This window comes from Felis catus, chromosome D3 (genome assembly GCF_018350175.1).
Source record: "Felis catus isolate Fca126 chromosome D3, F.catus_Fca126_mat1.0, whole genome shotgun sequence".
In the NCBI taxonomy this organism is placed as follows: Eukaryota; Metazoa; Chordata; class Mammalia; order Carnivora; family Felidae; genus Felis; species Felis catus.
In genome coordinates, this window is record NC_058379.1 from 46,699,162 (window position 1) to 46,726,389 (window position 27,228).

General features: G+C 39.0%; 1 protein-coding gene across 8 annotated transcripts in view; it reads right to left on the minus strand.

Annotated features, from left to right (window-relative positions):
- OSBPL1A (oxysterol binding protein like 1A) overlaps positions 1-27,228 on the minus strand; it is a 270,348-nt gene that overhangs the window by 34,550 nt on the left and 208,570 nt on the right. For all 8 annotated transcript variants that reach the window (XM_045041822.1, XM_003995075.5, XM_045041823.1 and 5 more), the window contains one exon: positions 5,372-5,447. In XM_045041822.1, coding sequence (XP_044897757.1) covers positions 5,372-5,447 — 76 coding nt within the window. The remainder of the gene's footprint in view (positions 1-5,371; positions 5,448-27,228) is intronic.

Here is a 27,228-nt window from a genome sequence, read left to right on the forward strand (position 1 = left end):
TATGGTATTTGGTTCCACTGGACATCATTAACAGTAATATCACATTTTCATTTTAAAAGGTCATATATATTTATAATATATCAGACCTTTCTCATCTCTGATAACAATCCAACACTAATATTCTATGACTTCAAGATATTTAGTGAACACAGGGTTGGCACCTGCAAAGCCCTGGGCACAGTTGCCTACTCAAATTCTGGGCCTCACCCTGGTGCTGGCCCTGGTTTTGAAAGTCACTAGGCATGAACACCCAGGACCTAACTTCTGGGTGAGTCCCGCTGAGAAACGCTGAAGGGATGAGAGAGAAGAGGAGAAAGAAAAACGGGAAGTGCAGGACAATGGGATTATGAGATCAGAGCCCTTCAACAAAAGGACAATGGGAGTAAGGAAATAAGGAAGAAAGGTTTCAAACCACTAACCAGTATCAGTATTAGCTCTGAGCTGGGAATCTGTTTTGTAAAAGCTTCAATCACAGGAGAGTTTTAGAGTTGAATATCAGTTATGTAAAGTATTCATTTCATGTAGTATAATCCAACATTTAGTAACATAATCCTGTACAAAACAGATTGGAAGGACAAAGGAAGATGTCATTAGTTTTGGAAATCTAAGTCTCCATATTCTTTTTATTTTTTTAATATAATTTACTGTCAAGTTGACTAACATACAGTGTATACAGTGTGCTCTTGGTTTTGGGGGTAGATTCCCATGGTTCATCGCTTACATACGACACCCAGTGCTCATCCTGACAAGTGCCCTCCTCAATGCCCATCACCCATTTTCCCCTCTTCCCCCACCCCCCTTCAGTTTGTTCTCTGTATTTCAGAGTCTCTTATGGTTTGCCTCCCTCCCTTTCTATTCCTATTTTTTCCCCTTCCCTTCCCCCATCGTCTTCTGTTAAGTTTCTCAAGTTCCACATATGAATGAAAACATAGGATATCTGTCTTTCTCTGACTTATTTCACTTAGCATAATATCCTCCAGTTCCATCCATACTCTTTTGAAAGCGGCAAAGCAAAATGCATACATATGTGGAAATGGAAGACAGGGTCAAAGTGAGCCGGCTGGAGACGGCACTGCAGGGCACTGAGGTCCAGTATGGCCAACGTCAGGAGAAGATCTCGGACTTTCCTTCCTGATCAAGACAAATTATACCTAGACCACACCTGGCAGATAAGCATCCGTCATGAGTTCATAAAAGCTATGTATTTATGTTTTGGTTTTTTTTTTTCTTCATTTTTTAGTAATCTCTATACCCAGTATGGGGCTCAAACTCACACCCCAAGATCATGAGTCTCATGCTCTACCAACTGAGCCAGCGAGTTGCCCCAAAGCCATGTATTTTGAACAATGATACTATACAATAAAACCAAGTCATCACAAGGGGCACGTAGTTTTTAAAAAGTTGGGACTGGACCCCAGTTCAGTGTAGACTCGTGAGGTTTTCACCTGCAGGACACTCACACTCTCCACTCTGCTCTGGCATGCTGTCATGCCAGATGTCAACGGAGACATCATAAAAAGCTATGGTTCCATACCAAATATCCTCCGCTACTTTTAAGACTTATTATAGAGTTGAGAAACTGGGAATGTGGAGTTACGGGGAAGAGCTGGCTGAAAGAAATGTATATGGCTTTTGCAATGGAGATTTGCCCACATCGAAAGGAAGTGAAGTGTTTGAGTATTTTCTTAAGATTTTATTTTTTTAAGTAATCTCTACACTCAACATCATGAGTTCATAAAAGTCATGTACTTATTTTTTCTTTACAGATTTTTATTTTTAAGTAATCTTTGTACCCAACATGGAGCTTGAGCTCATAACCCTGAGGTCAAGAGTTGCACGTTCCACTGACCCAACCAGCCAGGTGCCCCTCAAGTGTTTGTTCAGTGTTAACAGAATCATAGAAATGTAGGGTGCGCCTGGGTGGCTCAGTCCATTAAGCGTCCAACTCTTGATTTTGGCTCAGGTCATGATCTTATGGTTTGTGGGTTTAAGCCTAGTATTGGCTCTGCACTGACTGCTCTCTGCTCTGCACTGACAGTGAGGAGCCTGCTTGGGATTCTCTCTCCCCCACCTCTCTCTCTCTCTGCCCCTCTCTTGCTCACATGTGCTCTCAAAAATAAATAAACTTTTAAAAATCTGAAAAAGAAAAAAATAATCACAGAAACGCACTGCAGGATTTTTAAAAATGACTTTGTTTTGAACTTCAGTACAAAAACATTATGGATATTACATTTTCTAAGTTTTGAACTATTTTCTTTTGGAGGGTGGAAGGAAGCAGATATTGGAGGGGTCAATAACAAAAATTACTTTTAAAAACTTACTCTAATGATGATATTTGTTTCTCTCAAGATACACTGCACTTGGGGCGCCTGGGTAGCTCAGTCGGTTAGGTGTCCAACTCTTGATTTTGGCTCAGGTCATGATATCACAGTTCGTGGGATCGAACCCCACAATGGGCACCATGCTCCTAGCATGAAGCCTGCTTGGCATATTTTCTCTCTCTCTCTCTCTCTCTCTCTCTTTCTCTCTCTCTCTCTCTCTCTCTCCTGATGTCTCTCTCTCTCCTGATGTCTCTGCCCCTCCCCAGCTTGTAGTTTCTCAAAATAAATAAATAAGCTGTTTAAAAAAGATTCACTGTACTTTATTTTTACGATATACTGTACTTTAAATGTCTATTGTTGGCCAACTGTTACACCTTTCGATTGTTTCTATCGTCTATGAGAGGGGATCCTATGACAGTGCTTACAAGATTTCCAAATGCTAGATAATTCCTTCAATCCACATTAGTAAATATCCCTCTAGGAATGTTAGCCTCTTATAAATTTAGTAGAGAACGTTTATTTATACAAATAGTTCTGCCATAAAAAGTAAAAGTGAAAACATTCTTCTAGAGAAATAAGAGTTTATCTTTCAAAGTATGACAGGTATGATCCAACATAACATTATGTCCTATCTTTTAAAAGAATATTCTCCATTTAGACAGAATGGTTGCTTTAGACATAAACTAGACCTCTAGCCTAAACAAATTCATGACACCGCCACTAAATCTGATACTTGTGAGACAGAAGATGGTAGCAGACAGATTCAAGCAAGAGAACAGAAAACTGTATTTTCCATGGTGTCCCAAAATGCTCAACCACAGCTGAAGTTTGCATACAAATTCTGTTGACCACATAGTCTTTGACAGATGTGGTATTAATTCTACAGTGAGGGTTTCATTCATCAGAGATTATGTAATGCATTTAATAAGTTGGAATCAGCATTAATTTAACATAAATGGAAGTATCATTTATTGTAAGGATGAATATTCCTTTTGTGAAACTGGTTTAATTTTACTATTTTTCTTTTGAGAGAGAGAGAGACTGCATGTGTGCACACAAGCAGGGGAGGGGCAGAGAGAGAGAAAGAGAATCTCAAGCAGGCTCCACACCCAGTGTGCAGCCTGACACAGGGCTCCATCCCAGGACCATGAGATCCTCATCTGAGCTGAAATCAAGAGTTGGACGCTTAACCAACTGAGCCACCGAAGGCGCCCCTGGTTTTAATTTTAAACACACAAATATACCTATTTGCATACTAAGTCATGGTGGTAAATATGTTTACTAAGGGTTTGAAAAATATTGCCTCTGTAGAATACAAATATTAATTCTTTCCCTGAAAATTTCAGATCCAAAGACAGTAACGTGTATAATTAATGTCTTAAGAAAATATACATTTTGTTTGTCCTGATGAGTCTTAATTAGAGGCAGGTGCTCTGATTCTTTAGTGTAATTAACTGCTGCTAATAATAAAATTGAGCATTATGCTAAACCAGGGACCTCTTAGACAATTTACAGAAATTATGTTATTTCTCTCTCAATACACCTCTAAGGTACAAATTATTCTAACTTTACCCAGTAGAAAACCCCTTCTAGGAGGTATAACAGGTTCCCCGGGGTCTCACAGATAGGAAGCAGAAAAGTTGGGATAAATCCCATTACCCGGCTGTAGACCTTAGTTGAGTTACTCTCCACATAGAGTTGGAAAATATTTGTTTAAAATGACTATTTCTGGGATTAGCTCATTGGTCCCATTTGGAAAGTCTCAGATGAGGTAACCCCATGCAGAGAACACAGACATTAGAGAATGCCGAAGTGGGCATGTCATGAGTTTCACGGATGGCAAGCAGCGGAAAGTGACCATACTTCTTGGTGCAGGAAGTTCCCGGAGCATGTTCAATTGTCACATTACAAAAAGTAATGTCCAGGCAGATTTCTTTAGCAGCTCAGGACTCACATGTTTTATGTTGTTCATCATTCTAGTTGGTCAAAGTTCCTGCTAGCAGAATGAAGAGAACTTTACTCAGAATTCTAGCCTAACTGATATCTGGTTGGAGCTGTGGACCATTGTTTAAAAAAATTTTTTTTAGGTTTATTTATTTTTGAAAGACAGAGACACAGCACAAGCAGGAGTGGGGCAGAGAGAGAGCGGGACACAGAATCCGAAGCAGGCTCCAGGCTCTGAGCTGTCAGCACAGAGCTCGAAGTGGGGCTCGAACTCACGAACGGTGGGATCATGACCTGAGCCGAAGCCAGACACTCAACCGACTCAGCCACCCAGGCGCCCCAGTTGTGGACCATTGTTTTAAAAAGAACTTAAGGGGCGCCTGGGTGGCGCAGTCGGTTGAGCGTCCAACTTCAGCCAGGTCGCGATCTCGCGGTCTGTGAGTTCGAGCCCCGCATCGGGCTCTGGGCTGATGGCTCGGAGCCTGGGGCCTGTTTCTGATTCTGTGTCTCCCTCTCTCTCTGCCCCTCCCCCGTTCATGCTCTGTCTCTCTCTGTCCCCCAAAAAATAAATAAACATTGAAAAAAAAATTTAAAAAAAAAATAAAAAGAACTTAAGTCTTCATGGAATTTAGCAAATTTTGCCAGGTGCTGCCCTTCCTCCCAAATCAGATCTACCTACACAGCCAAGCAGAGACACATTCCAAATATCTAATATACCACACTTAAAATTCAAAGCTCAAAACAAGTAGCTCGTATGAAGAAGTGCACATGAAATTATATCCTACACTTTGGTGAGTCTGCTTTCTGAGAGAATTTCTGGGTAATTTTATGGGGAAACACAAATGTGGTGTGACAACAGGAAAAGAGCATTTTCTTTTCCTATTTTCTCAACAGTGAAAAGTCACACTGAAATCCTATTAAAATGGCACAAAGAGTGGTTCAAATTCTGTCAGGCAAACCTAAGACCTTTCCTAATTTCCGAATCTCAAGTTTCCGTAAACTTTGTTGTACATTACTTTTATGCCAACATTAAGATTCCCTCCCAAAGAATATGTAAGGAAACATGGCTGCTTAATGTCATATTAGAAAATTGATAGGTAATTTACCATTCCAATACATTTTCTTAGGATGCTCCAGATACTGAAGTCATTTCTGGAAAACATAGGGGAGGGCAGGCTTGTTCTGAAAGAAGAAAAGAAAAATAAACATTTAATTTTAATGCCATTGTCACTAGGAGGGAAAAGCTATTGCCATTAATATGAACAACACAGGCATGCATGTATGGACACCTTAAAAATGTGTACAACAGGGTCTGCCAGAAGCTATACCCCAGTCACTGCTATGCTGGCCCCTGAGAAGTGTCACAACAGACCCGCTGGCCCTGTGCCTTTGCTGTCATTCTGATCCTAGGATTCTAGCTCTCCCTGCTGGTGTCCAGCTTTCTGCACCACCTCACAGGTACACCTTCCTTTCATGTGCTAGCACAGCAGACTCTGTCGTTTGGTCCTAGACATACCTACCACTTCTGGATACTTCATACATGATTTTACTCTAGCTGCTGAATAATGTAAACAAAACGCCATCACAGGGCCTAAAGGTTTTTAAGCAACTAAATGGAAAAATGCAAATGAATATAAAGCCGAAGTAAAATTTAGGCCTGGCTTCATATGTTAGCACCAAAGACACTGATGTGAACAAAATTTAGCCCCTCTGGATAAGACAGGAAACCCCTTGCAAATTAAGCTCTACAGAAGGAGCACTTTCAAAGCCTCTGCAGGGGTTTCAAGGTAGCCAGAAGGCTGGTGGATGTCAGTGGCAGAGTGGCCTGGGTAAGCCACATGTCAGGGCTCAGGCATCCAGACCTGGCTGGTCAGAAGCTGACCCCCCTTCCAAAAATCACAGTGGCAGCACTACTGGGGGCAGCGGGCAGAGATGCCAAGCCAACTTCCTAAAACTGTTAATACATTTTTTTTCAGTTATCTTAGATTATGGCAAGGGATGCGGGTTTAGCTGCTTAGAATATACCTATGTAACTGAAACATCAAAATAGTAAACAAAACAATTTATCTTCTAAGGAACTTTTATTCTACAAACTAATTTGAATTACAGAAGTTAACATAAAGTTTTAAAATGAATAATATTTTTAAATCCTCCACGGTGAAATTCTTCTGACTTCTTTTTCTTTTTTAGAAACACACACTGCTCATTTGGCAGATTTCTCATCTAACCAATCTGCTGGATAAGTAGCCACAGATGGTATTTAAATCACATTCTCCACCATCCAGGACCATGAATCTCTGTAACATGAACAATGGAACCTAGGGACAGAATCCCAGCCATCATCTACCATTTGCACATTCACAGTGCAGTTTTAGAGATGTGTACAGTTGACCCCTGAACATTGGTTTGAGCTGCATGGGTCCACTTACATGTGGGTTTTTTTTTTAATACAGTACCATAAATGTATTTTCTCTTATGATTTTCTAAAATCTCACTTTATTGTAACATATAGTATATAATACATATGACATAATAAGTGTTAATTGGCTGTTTATGTTATTGGTAAGGCTTCCAGTCAACAGTAGGCTATTAGCAGTTAAGTTTTTGAGGGTTCAAAAATTATATATGGATTTTCGACTGCCCAGGAGGTGAACTGTTCAAGGGTCAACTATATAAACTAACGTTTCTATCTTTTGTCTGTGAAAAAGTCAGCCATAAATGGAACAGATGCTAGGAAGTTTCAGCCTGAAATACGCTTTGTGAAGACTGAATGAGGGGCTGTAATTCCTCCCAACCAATGCCTACACTGAGAGCACAGGTATGTATCACTATTCTGATTAAAAGCAAGAAAAGCAAGAAATACTCTGGAAACAAGATGATAAAAGACATCCAAAGTTTTTTTTTTTTTTTTTTTTTTAATTTTCAATTTAGAAATTACAGGACTGCCAGCCAAGAATCCCACCTGAGAATATCCCACATTCATTTTTATGCACTTATCTCATTATGTTGTTTTAGGAAAATGTAGTAGTTATTCATTCATCAGGAGGCCAGATTATCTGCAACATTATCTATTCCAGAACCCAACCAGAAAGCAGAGCTAAAATGGACTGTGAAAGGCAACAGGCCATCATAAAGTCCATGCTGTTTTCTTGTGTAAGACTGCAAAAGCAAACTCCCTTAGATCATACTGTGTGCAATAAGTTGATCAAAAACATCAAGAGAAACACTGGCCTCCAAGACAAGTACACAACGTGGAAGCTGTAGCACAGTAAAAGACCTCAGGGTTGTTGACCGTAATCTGAGTCAAGAGCATGATGCTCCTGCCAAAGAGGCAGGTGCAATCTCAGATTGCCAAAAGGAGAACAGCAGCTAGAACATTCCCAAAGGCCAACTCTGCAATGATCAGACCAGAGCCAGGATTCAGATCCATGTGCCACTTTTCAAGGGAACCTGAACACCTGAGTTCAGGAAGACTTACCAGAGGCTAAGCAAATGTGTCCGGAAAACATTTCTTATAAGAAATGGATGAAAGAAATGTGCAGTCCAGAACAAACAAAAGAAACTGGAGGTCTGGGGAACAGTAGGCATGACAGAGGTCTTGGAGCAGTAGGGGACGGGGCCAGGAGCAACAGCATCCCCGTAACCACGCCCTGCCCCACTCAACAAGAGCACTCCCTACACACCTTTGCTTGCTTCGGTATTCTCCACAGCACTGACCAACACACAACATACTACTGTAGGCTCTCAAGTATTAACCACTTCCCCCAAAATGGTCTAAGAGCTTCTGGAGAGCTCACGTTTCATCTACTGCTGTATCCCTGTTGCCCATGACAGTGCCTAACACAAAGGAGGAGTTGAAGTATTTGATGAATCAACTTTAGGATGTATAAGGCCTTTTAGCATGCATTATCTCTTTCATAAACAATTTGGTTTATTCTGTGCTACTCAAGTGACTAGGACTAGGACCACTGGGAGAAGTTATAGGATCCTGATAGAAAGGTCTTATAATTCATTCCAAATACGAGAAACAAGAGATTCTTATTAGTAAAGGTTTCAAACAGAGGCTGAATGAGCCCTTTCTGTCATGGCCTGAAAGGCATTCCTGCACTGGGTGGGAAACTGATCTAGAACAGCCAGGCCAGGGATGTCACTCAACACCCAATGAAGAACATTATGGGCCCTCACACAAAGAACTACCCAGCCCCAAATGTTAGTGATGCCAAAGCTGAGAAACCTCCCACAGAAATATGAAAGCTTCATATAGAAATTTAAATTTTGCAGTGGCTATATTAAAAAGAGAGCAAGATAAATTCATTTCAATAATATATTTTATTTGGAAATGATGTCAGCATCATGGTGCCATGAGTCATTTGTCTTCTCTCCCCTCTGATTTACCACTAATTGGACATACGTATCCTGGGAGAGAAAAAAAAAAACCCCACAGCGCCTCTGCACACCATAGCAAGATGCCCGAGAAATCCGCCTGTGTACCCTAGAGGGGGTGGACTGGCCCGTGGAAGAGGCGGCAGACCTGGCAGCAGCCGACAGCAACGGCAGAGAAGGCAGCAGCTGGTCCTGTGGTGAGCCAGCACACAACCTTTCTGTCAGAGGAAGTGAAGTGGAGGGAGGGTTATGGCAGGAGGCGGGGGGGGGGGGGGGGGGGGGGGGGGGGGGGGGGGGGGGGTTGGTCTGCCTGCAAAGAGGTGAGCTGGAGGGACCAGGCCCCCTGAGGAGAGACCCCTGAAGGAAAGCATCTGCTGTCTGCCCCATGAGGCAAGAGACTGACCCAAAAACCTCTGGAATCCTCTCCCACTTGAAGTTCCCTTGACCCAGCCATGGGTACACCCAAAGCCCCAAGTGCTAAGTACACACCTCCCTCCGCTTTTTTTCATGCTCCCCACCCTTAGCAGGGAAGTCAGCTCTGGTAACAAAAACCAAAAGGTTGTGCTATAGCCCCATCTTCTGGAAAACAAAAGGATAACCCTTGTTCAACCTGTTGATCTGTTAGAATTAAAGCAAAGGAAACCTTGGCTAAATAAGAAAGGTGTTCACTACTTCAAATGTGGAGACAGGGGCACTTCTTATCAAATACCGTGAAAAATCACATAATATAAAAATCTATAATGACAATTTTCCACCAATGGAACCCAAAGACATGGAACACTGCAATCTAACTGATAATTTAAAATAGCAGTTATGACGAAATTCAATGAGCTACAAGAAAACCCCAAATGGCAATATAATGATCTCGGAAAAAAATTAACGAATAAAAGTGTTTTACCAGAGAGACTGAAATTCTAAAAAAAAGAAATAAACAGAAATTCTGTAACTGAAGGACTCAGTAAATGAGATGAAGAACGCACTGGGAACAGAGCAGATCTTACGGAAGAGAGAATTAGCAAGCTTGAGGAGAGAAATACAGAAATGATTCAGGTGGAAGGAGAGAATGAAGAGTTTAAAAAGTGAAAGCACCCTATGAGAACTATCTTCTGCCATTAAAATGCCAATAGAAGAATAACAGGTATGTTGGAAGGAGAAGAGAGGGAAAAGGGAACAGAGAACCTATTTAAAGAAATAAATAGCTGAGAACTTCCCAAACCTGAGGAAGCAACTGAATACGTAAGTCCACAAAGCTAACAGAACACCTTATTACCTCAAGGCATAAAGACCTTCTCTAAGACACATTATATTACAACTGTAAAAGTCAATAATAATGAATGAATTTGAAAGGCATGGGGGGTGGGGGATGGGGGAGACAGTAACCTACAAACGTACTCCCAGTAGGCTATTAGCAGATTTCTCAGGGGAAACTCTACAGGCCATGAGAGAGTAGAATGACATATTCAAAAACTGCCAGCCAAGAATACTCACCTGGCAAAGCTATCATTCAGATATGAAGGAGAAGTAAAGGCTTTCCCAAACAAACAAAAGCTAAAGGAGTTCACCACTAGACCTGCCTTAAGAAGAAATGTTGAAAGAGACACTTCAAACATAAACGAAAAGATGAAAGTACACAAAATTCAATCTGATTAACCAGGCAAGTAATAATACAGTAACTCTTTTTTTTTTTTTTTTGGAAATACTATATTAAACTTAATTATAGCATACAAGAAAAGAGCATTAAGAGTAACTAAAGCTACTACAACTTGGTAACAAAATCATAGCATGCAAAGAGAGTAATCTGTAACAATAAAGGATAAAACTTTTGTAGATGAATGAAGATAGACTGCTATCAACGGAAAAAGGACTATTTTATCTATGAGGTGTTTCATGCAAACCTCACGGTTACCACAAAGCAAAAATCTAGAGCAAAGACACAAAATGTAAGAAAGGGGGAGACTCAGCAAATTACCATGGAAAACCACCAATTTACAAAGGTAGACAGAAATAGAAAGAAAAAGAAACAAAGCAGAGACAAAATAACCAGAAGGCAAAAGGTAAAATGGCCGTAGTAAGTCTTACATAACAGTAATCACCCTAAATGTAAATGAATTGAACTCACCAATCAAAATGCAGAGTAGCTGGGTAGATTAAAAAACAAGAGCCAACTATGTGCTGCCTGATTGCAGTTTCATTTCAGCTCTAAAGACCACACAGGCTCAATATGAAAGAATGGAAGGTGATATTCCAAGCAAAAAGAAAAGGTTAGTGTAACCATACTTATATCAGGCAACATAGATATCAAGCCAAAAAAGGGTAACAAAAAGCAAAGAAGGTCCTTATAAAATGATAAGGGGAGGGAGTCAATATATTAAGCAGAGAGAACAGTCATAAATATATACAGTACCAACATCGGAGCACTGAAAAAAAAAATATATATATATGCAATATTTAAGCAATTAATAATAGATCTTAAAGAAGAAATAGAGAACAATACAATAACTACAGAGGAATTCAGTACCCCAGTTTCAGCAAGGGACAGACATCCAAAGGACACTAAAAGCAAACCACATTTTAGAATAGATGGACTTCTACAGAACATTCTATCCAAAAGCAGAATACATATTCTTCTTAAAGTGCACATGGAATATTCTCCAGGACAGATCATATGATAGGCCACAAATCTTAGCAAATTCAAAAGACTGAAGTCATACCAACTATCTTCTCTGATCACAATGCATGAAATTAGTAGTCAAGAGGAAAGGGAAATCTTCAAATACGTGGAAATTAAACAATACTCTTCTAAACAACCAATGCGTCAAAAAAGAAACCAAACGGGAAATAAAAAATTATCCTGAAACTAATGAAAATGAAAGCACAACATACCAAGTATTGTGGGATGCAACAAAGCAGTTCTGAGAGGAAAATTTATGCAATAAATGTATATGTTAAGAAATTAGATCTCAAACAACCTAACTTTACATCTCAAGGAATTAGAAAAAGAACAGACTAAGCCCAAAGTTAGCAGAAAGAAGGAAATAATAAGGATCAGAGTACAAATAAGTAAAATAGAGCAGAAAAACAATAGAAAGGATCAATGAAACTAAGATGTAAGACCTGGTTCTTCAAAAATATAAACAAAATTGACAAACCTTTAGTTAGACTAAGAAAAAAAAGAAAACTCAAAATTAGAAATTATAGGGGTGCCTGGGTCACTCAGTCAGTTAGGCATCCACCTTGGGCTCAGGTCATGATCTCATGGTTCATGGGTTCAAGCCCTGCATCAGGTTCTATGCTGACAGCTCAGAGCCTGGAGTCTGCTTTGGATTCTGTGTCTCCCTTTCTCTCTGCCCCTTCCCTGCTCCCACTCATCCTCTCAAAAATAAATAAACATTAAAGAAAAAAAAAAGAAATTACAACTGATACTATAGAAACACAGAATTATAAGACTATCATGAACAATTAATTATATGCCAACAAATTATATAACCTAGAATACATTTAAGTTACATTTCTAGGCTACGTTACCAATCTAGGATACATTTCTCGAACACATAACCTACCAACACTGAATTAAGAATAGAAAAATCTGGGGGTGCCTGGGTGGCGCAGTCGGTTAAGCGTCCGACTTCAGCCAGGTCACGATCTCGCGGTCCATGAGTTCGAGCCCCGCGTCGGGCTCTGGGCTGATGGCTCAGAGCCTGGAGCCTGTTTCCGATTCTGTGTCTCCCTCTCTCTCTGCCCCTCCCCCGTTCATGCTCTGTCTCTCTCTGTCCCAAAAGTAAATAAACGTTGAAAAAATAAATAAATAAATAAAAAATAAAAAAAAAGAATAGAAAAATCTGAACAGATCAATAATGAGTAAAGAGACTGAACCAGTGATTAAAAAAAACAAAACAAACAAAAACTCCCAATGCAGAAAATATGCAGACCAACCAGGTTCACTGAAGAATCTATCAAACATTTAAATTTAAAGGAGAATTAGCACCAACCCCCCTCAAACTCTTATGAAATACCAAGGAGAAAGAATACTTCCAAATTCATACTGTGAAGCTAGCATTACTTTGATACTAAAACCAGATAAGGATACCATAAGAAAACTATAAACCAATATCCCTGATGAGTACCAATGCAAAAATTCTCGACAAAATATTAGCAAACCAAATTCAAGAACACGTTAAAAGATTATACATCAGGACCAAGTGGAATTTATCCCTGGGACGTGAGTATGGTTCAACATACACAGATTAATGAATGTAAAACATTAAAACAATGAATGAAAGATAATAATCACAGGATCATCTCAATAGATGAAGAAAAAGCCCTGGACAAAATACATCCTTTCGTGATTAAAAACCCTTAACAGACTGAGTATGGAAGGAACATACGTCAACATAAGAAAGTCCACATGTGACAAACTCACAGCTAACACTATATGCGTATACTGGAGAGAAATGGAAAGCATTTCCTCTAAGATCAGGAACAAGGCAAGGATGCCTACTCCCACCTCTCGTATTCAATGTAACACTGGAAGTCCTAGCTGGAGAGACGTAGGCAAGACAAAGAAATAAAAAGGCTTCCATTACCATGGTGTGAAAGTCATATGCATTGAATTTTTATCTTTTCCTGGGCTATACATACAGTACTCTCTCATGATGCCAGGTGATGGCAGCTACAGCCCCCAATCAACCACAAGTTCACAAGGGTAAACAACCAATACACTTTTAACCATCCTGTACCCATATAACCATTCTGCTTTTCACTAGCAGTACAGTATTCAATAAATTACATGAGATGTTCAACACTTTATTATAAAATAGGCTTTGTGGGGGCGCCTGGGTGGCGCAGTCGGTTAAGCGTCCGACTTCAGCCAGGTCACGATCTCGCGGTCCCGGAGTTCGAGCCCCGCGTCAGGCTCTGGGCTGATGGCTCAGAGCCTGGAGCCTGTTTCCGATTCTGTGTCTCCCTCTCTCTGCCCCTCCCCCGTTCATGCTCTGTCTCTCTCTGTCCCAAAAATAAATAAACGTTGAAAAAAAAAATTAAAAAAAAAATAAATAAAATAGGCTTTGTGTTAGATGGTTTTGCCCAACTGGAGGCTAATATAAGTATTCTGAGTATGGTTTTTCCTAGGCTAAGCTATGATGTTGGGTAGGTTAGCTGTACTGAATGCATTTTCAACTTATGCTATTTTCAACCTCTGATGGGTTTATTGGGATATAACCGCATTGTAAATTGAGAAAATGGAGTAGAGAAACCCCCAAAGAATTAGTAAAAACAAAAACCAAACACACACAAAACTGTTGGAATTAATCAACAATTTCAGTAAAGCAGCAGAATACAAAATCAACATATGGAAATCAATTACATTCCTTTCTATTAATGATGAAGCAACTGAAAAAAATTTAAAAGACCCACCGCATTTCCAGTAGCATCAAAAACAATAAAATAGGATAAACTTAACCAAGGACATGAAAAATCCATACAGTGAAAACTACAAAATTTTGCTGAAAGAAATTAAAGACGCAAACAAATGGCAAGACATCCATGTTCACAGACAGAATAATTAATACTGCTAATATAGCCACACTAGCCAAAGCAATCTAGAGATTCAATGGAATCCCTGTCAAAATATCAAAGACATTCTTCACAGAAATAGAAATAATCTTAAATTTCTGTGGGACCACAAAAGATCCCAGATAGCCAAAGCAATACTGAGAAAAAAGAACAAAGCTGAAGGTATCACACTTCTGGATTTCAAACTACACTATAAAACCAAGTAATAAAAAACCAATATAGTATTGGCACAAAAATAAACACATCAACCAATGGAACAGAACAGAAAGTCCAGAATTAAACCCCAGCACATCTGGTCAACTAATATTCAACAAGAAAGCCAAGAATACCCAGTGGAGAAAGGATGGTCTCTTCAACAAATGGTGCTAAGAAAAGCTAGAGACACAATGATGAAACTGGACCCCAATCTCCTGCCACTCACAAAAATTAACTAGAAATGGATCAAAGACTTAAACATAAGACCTGATACACCTTAAAACTCCTGGAAGAAAATAGGGGGAGGAGGAAGGTCATCAATATTGGTCTTGGCAATTCTGGGGGCAGGATTCAAAAGCACAAACAACAAAAGAAAAAAAAAAACCAACAAAACAAACGGGACTACATGAAACTCAAGCTCTGCATAGCAAAAGCAACAACAAAATGAAAAGACAACCTACAAAAGAAAAATTCTGTAAACATATATTAGATAAGGAATTAATGTCTAAAATACATAAATAACTCAGTCAACTTGGGGCACCTGGGTGGCTCAGTCAGTTGAGCGTCCAACTTTGGCTCAGGTCATGATCTCACAGTTTGTGAATTCGAGCCCCATGTCAGGCTTGCTGCTGTCAGGAGTCAGTGCAGAGCCCTCTTCAGATCCTCTGTCCCCTTTTCTTTCTGTCCCTCCCTGGCTTACACACATACTCTCTCTCAAAAAAACAAAAAACAAAACAAAAAAAAAAACAAAAAAAATTTAATAAAAAAACAAGAACTCAGTCAACTTAGTAGCAGAGCTAAATAGACATTTTTCCAAATCAAAATGGCCAACTGACACATGAAAATATGTTCAACATCACTAATCATCAGGAAAATGCAAATCAAAGCCATAATGAAATATCACCTCACACCTGTCAGAATGGCGATCAAGAAAACAGAAGACAACAGGTGATGGTGAGGATGTGGTAAAAAGGGAAGCCTCCATACACTTTTGATGGGAATCTAAATTGGTCCAACCACTATGTAAAACAACCTGATAGTTCCTCAAAAAATAAAAATTTAGATCTACCATACAATCCAGCAATTCCACTCCTGGGTATATACCCAAAGGAAATAAAAACAGGATTTTGACAAGACAGACACACTCCCGTGTTTACTGCAGCATTATTTACAAGAGCCAAGATACAGAAGCAACCGAAATGTCCATCGATGGAAGAATGGGTAAAAAAGAGGTGGTACGTACACACAACGGAGGATTCCTCAGTCACAAGAAAGGAACATATCCTTCAATTTGTGACAACACGATGACTTTGAGTACACTACACTAAGTGAGAGAAGTCAGAGCAAAAGACAAGTCCTATATGGTATTCCTTATATGCCCAATCTAAAAAAGCTAAGCCTGTAACAAGGAGAGTGAAATGGTGGTTCCTAGGGGTTGGGCAGATAAAAGTGATGGTGTTTAAGAGTACAAACCTGCAAGGGGGATCTAATGGACAAAATGAACACAGGCAATATGGTACTATTAAAAATATACTGTATTTCACACAATATGTCCAAAACATTTGCACGTCGACATGTAAGCAACACACAAAATTGAGGTACTTTACATTTTTTCCCATCTTAAGACTTCAAATTCCAATGTGTATTTTATACTTAGAGCACCCATCTCCATTTAGCTCAATTTTCAACAACTAAAGTGAAGTCTAACCTTATCAAAACAATAAAATGGCAATTTAACACAAAAATATTTTAGTTTCATTTTTACAATTAAAACTTGTATTGGGGCGCCTGGGTGGTGCAGTCGGTTAAGCGTCCGACTTCAGCCAGGTCACGATCTCGCGGTCCGTGAGTTCGAGCCCCGCGTCGGGCTCTGGGCTGATGGCTCAGAGCCTGGAGCCTGTTTCCGATTCTCTGTCTCCCTCTCTCTCTGCCCCTCCCCCGTTCATGCTCTGTCTCTCTCTGTCCCAAAAATAAATAAACGTTGAAAAAAAAAATTAAAAAAAAAACTTATATTAACTTAGATTAAGGCTAAAAATTGTGTTTCTCCATCACACTACCCACATTTCAAGTGCTCAAAAACCACAGTGGCTAACGGCTACTACTGGACATGTCCAATTTCTGTGATCGCTTCTGGAAAACACAAGGACAGTACTGCTGTGAGCCTGTGGGGGAAGAACCAAAAATCACTGAAATATAGGAGTCTAAAGTCAATGAGAGACAGAAGAATTTATAACCTAATGATTAAGAAAATGCTAAATCTTCTGTAGTATTCTTGAAAGCAGAGGAAATAAAAATTTTTAATAATTAGGTATCAGATTTAAAACTTTTAAAAGGATTTCTACTGAAAAGGAGATGTTTCTATATGTAAAAATTTTATGCTCCGACCAGGACAAAAAAAAAAAAAAAAAAGTCCCTACTGATACTAGATGAAGGAGAATTACTCCAGGCAGAAGTAAGAACAGAAGAGAGAAGCGATCAGAATTTTCAGGCTGAAACCATAGATCAGTTATTCTCTTTCCTTGGAGTTTATCTGAGAGTCATTATATCCTGAATTCTATGCTTCCTTTTTTTCTTCACACAGAGAGAAAACACCCTGTACCAGGGACTGAGAGTGATGTGTCCTGGTTCTATTTTCAAGCACACAGATGACACTACGACTATCCACACAACAACACAATAACTGGTTTTGAGTGAAAAGCCTCACCACGGTTGTTTTATGTGCGTGAAGCGAACAGCTCAGTGCGTTATCCCATTATTCCCACCTACCCGGTGTTGTGGACGGACCCCCGACTGAACCAAATCAGCGTGACTTAGAATCCCCCTTCTTCTGAAGAAAGGTTGTTCAAGTTCAAGAGATCACTCTCCCCTAAATCTTCAAGGTACTTTTAGTGGCAGAGACTGTATGTGAGGCTCAGCCTGACAGAGCCTCTCAAATTCACGTGAGCTGCACAGGTCCTCCTGACCTGCCTGCTGGACACCAGGACCACTGGCTTCTGGCCCTTGCCCCATGGATTACTCTGGTAAACACAGAATTCTGTTTGCTCATGGAGGCTCTTTTAAAAAGAGTAGAAAAAGATTACAAAACAAAGGCAGGCAAAAGTAAGCTTTTGTTTCGTGATTTTCAGGTCTGTTTCTTTCATGAGGCCACACGAATCACACAGGTCTTGTGTTGGGGAGTGTGTGTACGCGACTGAAACAGCGCTACCCTTGGGTGTGGGGTCTTTTTCACAGAGAAATGTAAAGATCGTGGGATGCCAACCAGGGCCACAGCTGACCTGCCCGGCCCGGGGCAAACCTCCAAGCCCGATCCACAGCTGTACACTCACCTTATCTGGCAGCTAGAAGTGTATGAGATGAAGTGATGCCCGGGACAATTAGAGTCTCATGGCGACCAGGTTTCAATTTCTTACCTGCACATCAGTCTTAAAGAATTTTAAAAATTCCGAAATTTAAAAATTTTTTAAAAAACTTAAAAATTCTTTCTTATTTTTATAAAGTACATACATATTAAGATAAAAACATCAGATATGGGTGATATCATGTCCCCACTAAATTAGCTTCTCAATTTGTATGAGCTCTCTGTGTATTATAAATATTCTACCACCTGCATTGCAGAGAACTCTTTCCAAGTCTATCACTGGTCTTCTGATTCTGTTTACAGTATCGGAGTAATTTGCCAAACCAAATCTGGGGAGGCTATCCATGTTACATCATAATCTATATGTGAAACTTAAATAGCTATCTTTCAATATTTTCTCTACAGACAAGCTAAAAAACATTTCATCATTCTATTAATAATCACTGCAGAAAAAAAGCAAATTTCTTTTTAAGTTTATTTATTTATTTTGAGAGAGACAGAGACAGCGTGAGTGGGGAAGGGACAGAGAGAATGAGAGGCAGAGAGAGAATTCTAAGCAGGCTCCACTCTATCAGCACAGAGCCCGACACAAGGCTTGAGCCCACAAAACCATGAGATCATGACCTGAGCCAAAACCAAATGTTGGACACTTAACCGACTGAGCTACCCAGGCACCCCAGAAAGGTAAATTTCTTAATTCATCAAGTTTTGTAATCTTGTTCTTAAATTTTCAGAAGTTCAACTTCTGCATCAAAACCAGCACAGCCTATGACAACAAAGGTAATCTCAAGCATTTACATACCTAGAAAAAAGTTACATGGTTCATTTTTCAAATATGTTATTTTAAATATAAAATATGTTATTATGTACCAACTGAAACAACGCATGGAGGAACAAACCCATCATCTATCTATTCCCATCTCCAATACCAATGTAACAGCATGGAGGGCTCCCCTCCATACTTTTCTCTTTGCACAAACATGCATATACAAGTATATATTCTTTTACTGAAATATTACCCCACAGATCACATTTCTCCCACTGAATAATGTACCAAAAACACTCCTCCTAGTTGACAGATAAGTGTGTCTTTCTTTCTGATATCTTTATGCACAGGTACACAAGCAGATATGTGTAACTTTGTATCAGTAGCAAATCATGCATGCTCATTATATTTTTAATGCAGTCTTTCCCCCTTTCGTTCTTTTTTGCTTGCCTCACTTCCCTGTCTCAGCCACCACTGAATACCCTGTAACTCCAGTTTGAAGCCTGGTAAGTATTTTTCTATACTTTTGTACATTTTATCAAATAGGGCACGTGTGCACACAAAGGGGGCTTCTGACTGGAAGATTCCAAACCAGAATACTATTTATACATGCTTCTAGATGGTTTGCTTTCCCCATTCAGTATTTCGTGAAAATTTATTCAACTCAAACGGTAAACTCATTCTTTCAAAGAGTGAATCATAATCCATGACAAGAATCCTGCACACGAAAATACATTCTGCCGCTCCCCATGAAAGGCATTCACTGTTTTCATTCTTTTGCTCTGACAACGCAGCAAAAACATCTTAATACATCACATTCCTTTTTAAATCTGATGCTTTCATTTCTATGGGACAGAGTACTAGGGGTAGGACTGCTGGGTCAAAGAAGTGTATCTATTTTCTATCTCCCCAGATGTTACCAGACTCCTTCCTGAAAAGATTTTGGCAATTTCGTATTTTACCAACAATCTAGGAGGGCACTTTCTCCCATATCCCCACCAGCAGCAATCAGGGTCAGTAAGGTATTCTCATCCAAGTTTTGTCAGTCGGTTAGAAAGTCCTACTGCATTGCTTTCCTTTGGCTAGTATGGAGTCAGAACATCTTTTCCTGTTTAATGACTGTCTCAATTTACGCATCCGTAAACTGCCTACTTTTATCATGTGTACCACTGGGATTCTTGGTCAATTTTTAGGAATTTGTTGTATAGACACTAATCTGTCACATTGAGTGCAAACAGAATCATTTGCAGGTTAAAGAGAAAAAAATGCACAAATATGTCTTCTAAGGGTTTTTTAAAAAATAGCTTTTAGCTTGTATGTCTTGGCTGAAGGAGGCTTCCCCCACTTCAGATTTTTAACGATGTTTTAATTCTTCAAATGACCAAAAAATACATGTGTATCTCCAGCTCCTTTCTTTACATAAAAATAGCTACGGATCTTTAGGGCAAGCCCTTGGTTGTGCACTGCTGACCACTTGTGATGTAACATCTGAGTGCTCTGTGCCCCCTTCCTTTTCCAACAGTGGCTGTGAAGTCATCTGGGTCCCTCTTACAACACACAAGCTCTGTCTCCGACCTTTCTCTTACTATACTTCGAGGAATCTTAATAGTTTGCATTTTTATTTAGCTTCATTCTAGCTTTTCTCGTTTAGTAAGACCTCTGATCACTGACCTGTATGCATCAGGGAGGATGGGAAAAGTTCATGAGTTTCTTTAAAAGCAACATTTGGGGCACCTGGGTGGCTCAGTTGGTTAAGCAGCTGACTTCAGCTCAGGTCATGACCTCACAGTATGTGGGTTCGAGCCCCGCGTTGGGCTCTGTGCTGACAGCTCAGAGCCTGGAGCCTGTTTTGGATTCTGTGTCTCCTCCTCTCTCTGCCCCTCCCCCACTCACACTCTGTGTCTCTCTCAAAAATAAACATTAAAAAAATTTTTAAAGCAACATTTCACAAATGCTGACATCACACTATTACTAAGCTAACTCTAGTTCTACCAAGACCAAGTGTTTGAGTACTACATTTAGTGTTTACTGTACCTTAGATCCTGTGTTAACCACTTAACATGCATCACTTCGCTTAGTCCTTAAGATAATGCTATACGTTAAGCACTCCTTAAATAACTTGTCCATGGTCAGAAATCTAATGAGTGGCAAGACTCTTTAACTCCAAATCCCCAGGTCTGGGTTTCAGAGCCCTGGCTGCCACTTTCTCTGTGCAAACTTCAACAAGTAACTACCTAACTATCCAAGCCTCAGTGTTTCTATTAAGAAATATATATGTAAATCTACATACATAAAAATATTTCATATTGTCATGGTGAGGTTCCAATGAGACAAATGGTTATGATGGGGTCCCAATGACACCAGGCTTATACAGTAAGTGTCTTTCAAATTTTCAGTCTAATTCATTGGTGGTTTGTAAACTCAAGATAATGTTCCATATAACCAGCATTTTTAAAAAATGAAAATGTTCCAATAACACACATATGTGCATTTGTACATGTATACTACATGGCCAAAATTTTATATATATATATATATGTATATATATATATATACGTATATATATATATACGTATATATATATACGTATATATATATAAAAAACATTTTTTTAATGTTGTTTTTGAGAGAGACAGAGAGAAAGAGAGCACGAGCAGGGGAGGGGCAGAGAGAGAGAGGGAGACACAGAATCAGAAGCAGGCTCCAGGCTCCAAGCTGTCAGCACAGAGCACGATGCGGGGCTCGAACTCACGAGCCACGAGATCATGACCTAAGCTGAAGTCAGACACTTAACTGACTGAGCTGCCCAGGCACCCTGAAAAAAATTTTTTTTTTACTCTGAGACTTTGCCAGTGATGCAGAACATTCATCCCAGTGCCTGGCAAACAGAAACTCAACATAAAGTGGATACTGATGTTATTATTAATTATTTCAGAGAAAAAGCATCTCATTTTCCTGTCTGAGTCGTTAAAGATTTAAAACTACTGTTACTTTCTGGATGAATACCTCACTCTTACTATTAGTTTCAAAAGATGATTTAAAAAATGTCTGTTTATTGAACAATATCCACAACTATATAAGGGTTTGCACAGAGAAACAGGTAAGGAGTGTTTGCCACCCTAGAGAAAAGCAAATCATGAAACGGTTCTGACATGTGTGCTATTTCCCCCTAGGAAGGCTTTACAAGCACAGGATGATGGCTGGGTTAGCCAGTGGTCTCACTTGCCATAGGATACCAGGGGCCTGAGGACATTGTTTTTCAACTATATCCCTGGGTGGGGGTGGGGGGGGGGGCGCGGGAGGGAGGTTTTAAGCATGGCTCCTCCGTTCAGGTTTCTCCTTAGTACCTGCTTGGGGAATGATCTAGAACTCAAACATGCTGTTTGTCAGCAACGCGATTTTGAAAGCGGCTCTAACATACAAACTTAAAACGCCCAGGTAGGCCGGTGTTCCACGCTCTGCTTAAATTTCACAATTCTTAACTTTCCCTGTCTTCATTTCCCCCTTTTTTGTGTGCACTACCCACTGAAGTGTCATCTCCCCAAGATTAGGGATTATGTCTTACCCTCCTCTGTGTCCCTCACAGTACAGGGCACTTTAACTGTACCACGTGCTCAGTGTTTTAAAATAAATGGCTTTCCCTAACATCTCAAGGGAAAATGGGCAAAGAAAGAAAAACAGTGGAAAAAAAGAGAGATACAGAGAAGTAGCAAGTGAGGTACAAACACAATCAAATTTTGTCTCTAAGTCACTTCTTAAGAACATATTTTCAAAACCAAATTTGCTGAACACATATTTTCACTTGTACTTAACAAATATTTGCTCATGTTAAATATTCTGAAGGAATCAAAAATTTAAGTAGAATATTCACTTGGATATTTAGAAAAGCAAAAACAATCCAATTCTTACCTTTGATTCAAGATCAAATCAATGAACTAAATATGCAATAATTTCATAGATTCTAATACATCTAACACATCTTTAACACTGAAAATTCTTATGTGCATATATATTATATATTTTGAACTTACATGTGTGTATCTACCTGCAAAATGTACTTACCACATCTCTTCTCAACTACCAGAATTCATCTCCCCCCACTGAAATCCTTTGTTCCACAAGTACCAATTTAAATACAGTTGACCTTTGAACAACACAGGGGTTAGGGATGCTGACCCCACACGCAATTAAGGATCTGTGCATAACTTGTGACTCCCCGAAACTCAACTGCTAATAATGGTCCACTAATGATCAGAAGCCTTATGGATAACATAGTTTTTAAAATTCTGTTTGTCATCTATATTATATACTATATTCTTACAATAAAGTAAGCTAGAGAAAAAATGTTATTATAAGTATCATAAGGAAGAGGAAATACATTTACTGTAGTGATTTTAAAAATCCACATATAAGTAGACCCACTCAGTTTAAATCCATGTTGTTCAAGGGTCAATTATATAATTGTAATGAACAAAGCCTGTGTTTCAATCTAATCATCTTTAATTTCTATCATACTACTGTCTACTAATCACTCAAAGTGAAATAGCTTTCCAAAGTAGGAAGCCTTTGGAAATAAACTAGACTTTAAAACAATGTTACAAGACTTAGTTATGGCTGTAATAAAAAGCCATTTCATTTTCACAAATTATGGATAATCTTACTTGAAACAATCTTTACATAGTTCATCTGGAATATAGTTCAAAAATCCACTCTTTAAAAAGGGTGAAAAGGGGGGCGCCTGGGTGGCTTAGTCCGTTAGGCATCTGACTTCAGCTCAGGTCATGATCTCGCAGTCTGTGAGTTCGAGCCTGCGTCAGGTTCTGTGCTAACAGCTCGGAGCCCGGAGCCTGCTTCGGATTCTCTCTCTCTCTCTCTCTCTCTCTCTCTCTCTCTCTGACCCTCTCCCACTAACTCTGCCCCTGTCTCTCTCAAACATTAAAAAAAATTTTTTTAAAAAGAGTGAAAAGGAAGCAATGTGCAAAGAAGCCTCATCACATGGCTAAATGTATTTGTATCACTGGGTGAACATATTCTTACTTATAAGTCATGTGGAAAGTATCAAGTTTCATTTTTGGAAATGTACTACCCTCTCTACCACTTCTTCCTTCTGATTAGGACAAACAACTGTAAGAGATGCAAGTCATTCTCTACAACTTACAGGGTAAGTTTCTATGCCCACTCATATCCATCCCTCCACTTACTTCATGAACACATGCAAGGCTACTGTTGAAATTTACTTGAATTGTTACTAATATTAAACTCTAAGCTCTGTTGAACCTGCAATTAGAACACAGCAAGTACTCAGTCAATGTTGCTGAGATAAACTTTATGCCAGTTGTTTTTCTATTAACTAGGAATCTAGGTTGAATAAATTGTCCCACAGTGCATTTTTAATATAAAATAATTCTTCCATAGTAACAACGATTTTAAAAGGCTGTTTGTTTACTTGGGGAAACTGAAGAAGTTAGCCTGAACAGCACACATCTTCAATGACACTAGAGAGAGCCAAAGGTAGTAGTTCAAAGTTTGGGATAGACACAGATTCCTAGAGAGACCCAAAAATCCTTAAGGTAAAAGAGAAAATTACAAAGTGGACTTTATCAAAATTAAAAAAAAACTTCTGTGCAAATATTAAAAACATCTGTGCATTATTAAACAAATGCAAAGGCAAGTTTTAGACTAAAAGAAAATATTCATATGTATATTTGATAAAGGATTATATCCGGAAGAGAAATATAATTCCTACAAGTCAGTAATAAAAAAGACACACAACTCAATTTATTTAAAAAAAAAATTTTTTTTTTAACGTTTATTTATTTTTGGGACAGAGAGAGACAGAGCATGAACGGGGGAGGGGCAGAGAGAGAGGGAGACAGAGAATCGGAAACAGGCTCCAGGCTCTGAGCCATCAGCCCAGAGCCTGACGCGGGGCTCGAACTCATGGACCGCGAGATCATGACCTGAGCCGAAGTCGGCCACTCAATCGACTGAGCCACCCAGGCGCCCCATTCTTTTTCTTTCTTTTTTTTTTTTTTTTAATTTTTTTTTAACGTTTATTTATTTTTGGGACAGAGAGAGACAGAGCATGAACGGGGGAGGGGCAGAGAGAGAGGGAGACAGAGAATCGGAAACAGGCTCCAGGCTCTGAGCCATCAGCCCAGAGCCTGACGCGGGGCTTGAACTCATGGACCGCGAGATCATGACCTGAGCCGAAGTCGGCCACTCAATCGACTGAGCCACCCAGGCGCCCCATTCTTTTTCTTTCTTTTTTTTTTTTAATTTTTTTTTAACGTTTATTTATTTTTGGGACAGAGAGAGACAGAGCATGAACGGGGGAGGGGCAGAGAGAGAGGGAGACAGAGAATCGGAAACAGGCTCCAGGCTCTGAGCCATCAGCCCAGAGCCTGACGCACACAACTCAATTTAAAACAGGCAAACGCTCTGCTACTTCACAAAAGATATACAAATGGCTAATAAATACATGAACAACCAAGCAAAATCATCTAGGAAATGTTAAATTAAAACCACATGTCACACTCATTAAAACATCAAATGTTAGTAAGTCCATGGGCATCTGAAAGTCTCACATAGTGCTGATAAATGATACAATGACTTTGGAAAACATTACAGTTACATTTTATAAAGTCAAACATACAAAGTCACTGCCTTAGGACCCCCAAAACAAAGAGAATGAAAACATGTCCATAAAAAGATATATATAAGACGACTTAAAGTAGCTTTAAAGACGTCTTAAAGTAGCTTTATTCATAAGAACTCCAAACTGGAAACACCCCAGATGTCTGTCAACAAGGGTATAGATAAGCAAATTGTGGCATATTTAACCATGCAATAATAAGAAGCAGTGAACACTGATATACACAATAGGGATGAATCCCAGACTCAAAAGAAATATGTACTGTAATTGCTCCATTTATAATGCATTTCTAGAACAGACAAGACTGGGGCGCCTGGGTTGGTTAAGCGTCCGACTCTTGATTTCGGCTCAGGTCATGATCTCACAGTTCGTGAGTTCGAGCCCTGTGTGAGGCCCTGAGCTGATGGCACAGAGCCTGCTTGAGATTCTGTCTTCCTCTCTCTCTGTCCTTCCCCTGCTTGCTCTCTATCTCTCCCAAAATAAATAAGAGTAAACTTAAAAACAAAAAACAAAAAAACAAGAATAGACAAGACTGATCTACAGTGACAGAAATCAAAACAGTGATGGTCTACGGAAGGTGGGGATTGACTGGAAGGCAGAGGGAAATTTCTAGAGTGATGGAAAGGTTCTAGATCTTGACTGGGTATTAGTTACATAGGTAGATGCATTTGCCAAAATTTATCAAATTATATATTTAAGATCTGTGAATTTCACTGTATATATATATATATTTGGTTCCAACAAAGAAACAAAAAGAAGTTACAATGAAATTTATTGGTATAGATGAGCATTTCTCAACTTGTTTGTTCTGAAGATGAATTTAACTCTTCAAAATTACTGAGAACCCAGAGTTAGTTTTCTTTAACTGTGGGTCATAACTACCACTATCTATGATATTAGAAAAAAAACCAAAACACTAATTTTTTACTTACTAATTCATTTAATAACAGTATGACCACTATTAAAATGACCTTTTTGTATGAATAAATAACCATATTTTCCAAAATAAAAATAACTGAGCAGGAAGAGTGGCATCTTGACAGATCATCCAGACCAAAAAAAAAAAAAAAAAAAAAGGAAAAAAGAAAAAAATCAAATAGAAAACAGTGGCCTAATGACACATTAGATCAAATGGACTTAACAGATATGTATAGAATATTCCATCCCCAAACAGCAGAACACACATTCTTCTCAAGTCCACATGGAACTTTCTCCCGGTAGAGCATGTTAGGCCACAAAACAACAGATTTAGGACTGCAATCATACCAAGTATCTTTTGTGACTATCACAGGAGGAAACAAGAAATCAACAAGGAAAAAAACCTGGAGAAAACACAAACGCATGGAGGGTAAACACCAGACTATTAAACAACCACAGGTCAACAAAGAAATCAAACAGGAAATCAAAAACTGCTTTGAGAAAAATAAAAAGGGAAATAAAACGCTCCAAAATCTAGGACTCTAGCATAAGAGGGAAGTTTATAGTGATACAGGCCTACCTCAAAAGAAATATCTCAAATAATCTAACCTTGCACTTAAAGGAACTATAGGAAAAACAAATCCCAAAGTTAGTAGAAGCAAAAAAATAATAAAGATCAGAGTGGAAATAAATGAAATAGAAACCGGGAAAATAATAGGAAAGATCAATGAAAATAAGAGATGGTTCTTTGCAAAGATAAACAAAAATTAACCCTTAGCAAGACTCATCAAGAAAAAAAATGAATGCTCCCCAAAATAAAATCAGAAGTGAAAGAGGAAAAATTACAACCAACACTATAGAAATACAAAGGGCTGTAAGACACTACTATGAACAATTTTCTGCCAACAAATTGGATAATCTAGAAGAAATAAATTGCTAGAAACATGCAATCTTCTAAGACTAACTCAAACAGAAAATCTGAACAGATTACTAGTAATAAAATTGAATTAGTAATCAAAGTCCCAACAAAACTCCAGAAACAGATGAATTCACAGATAAATTCTACAAAACATTTAAAAAAGACTTAATATTCATTTTTCTCAAATATTAGAAGAGG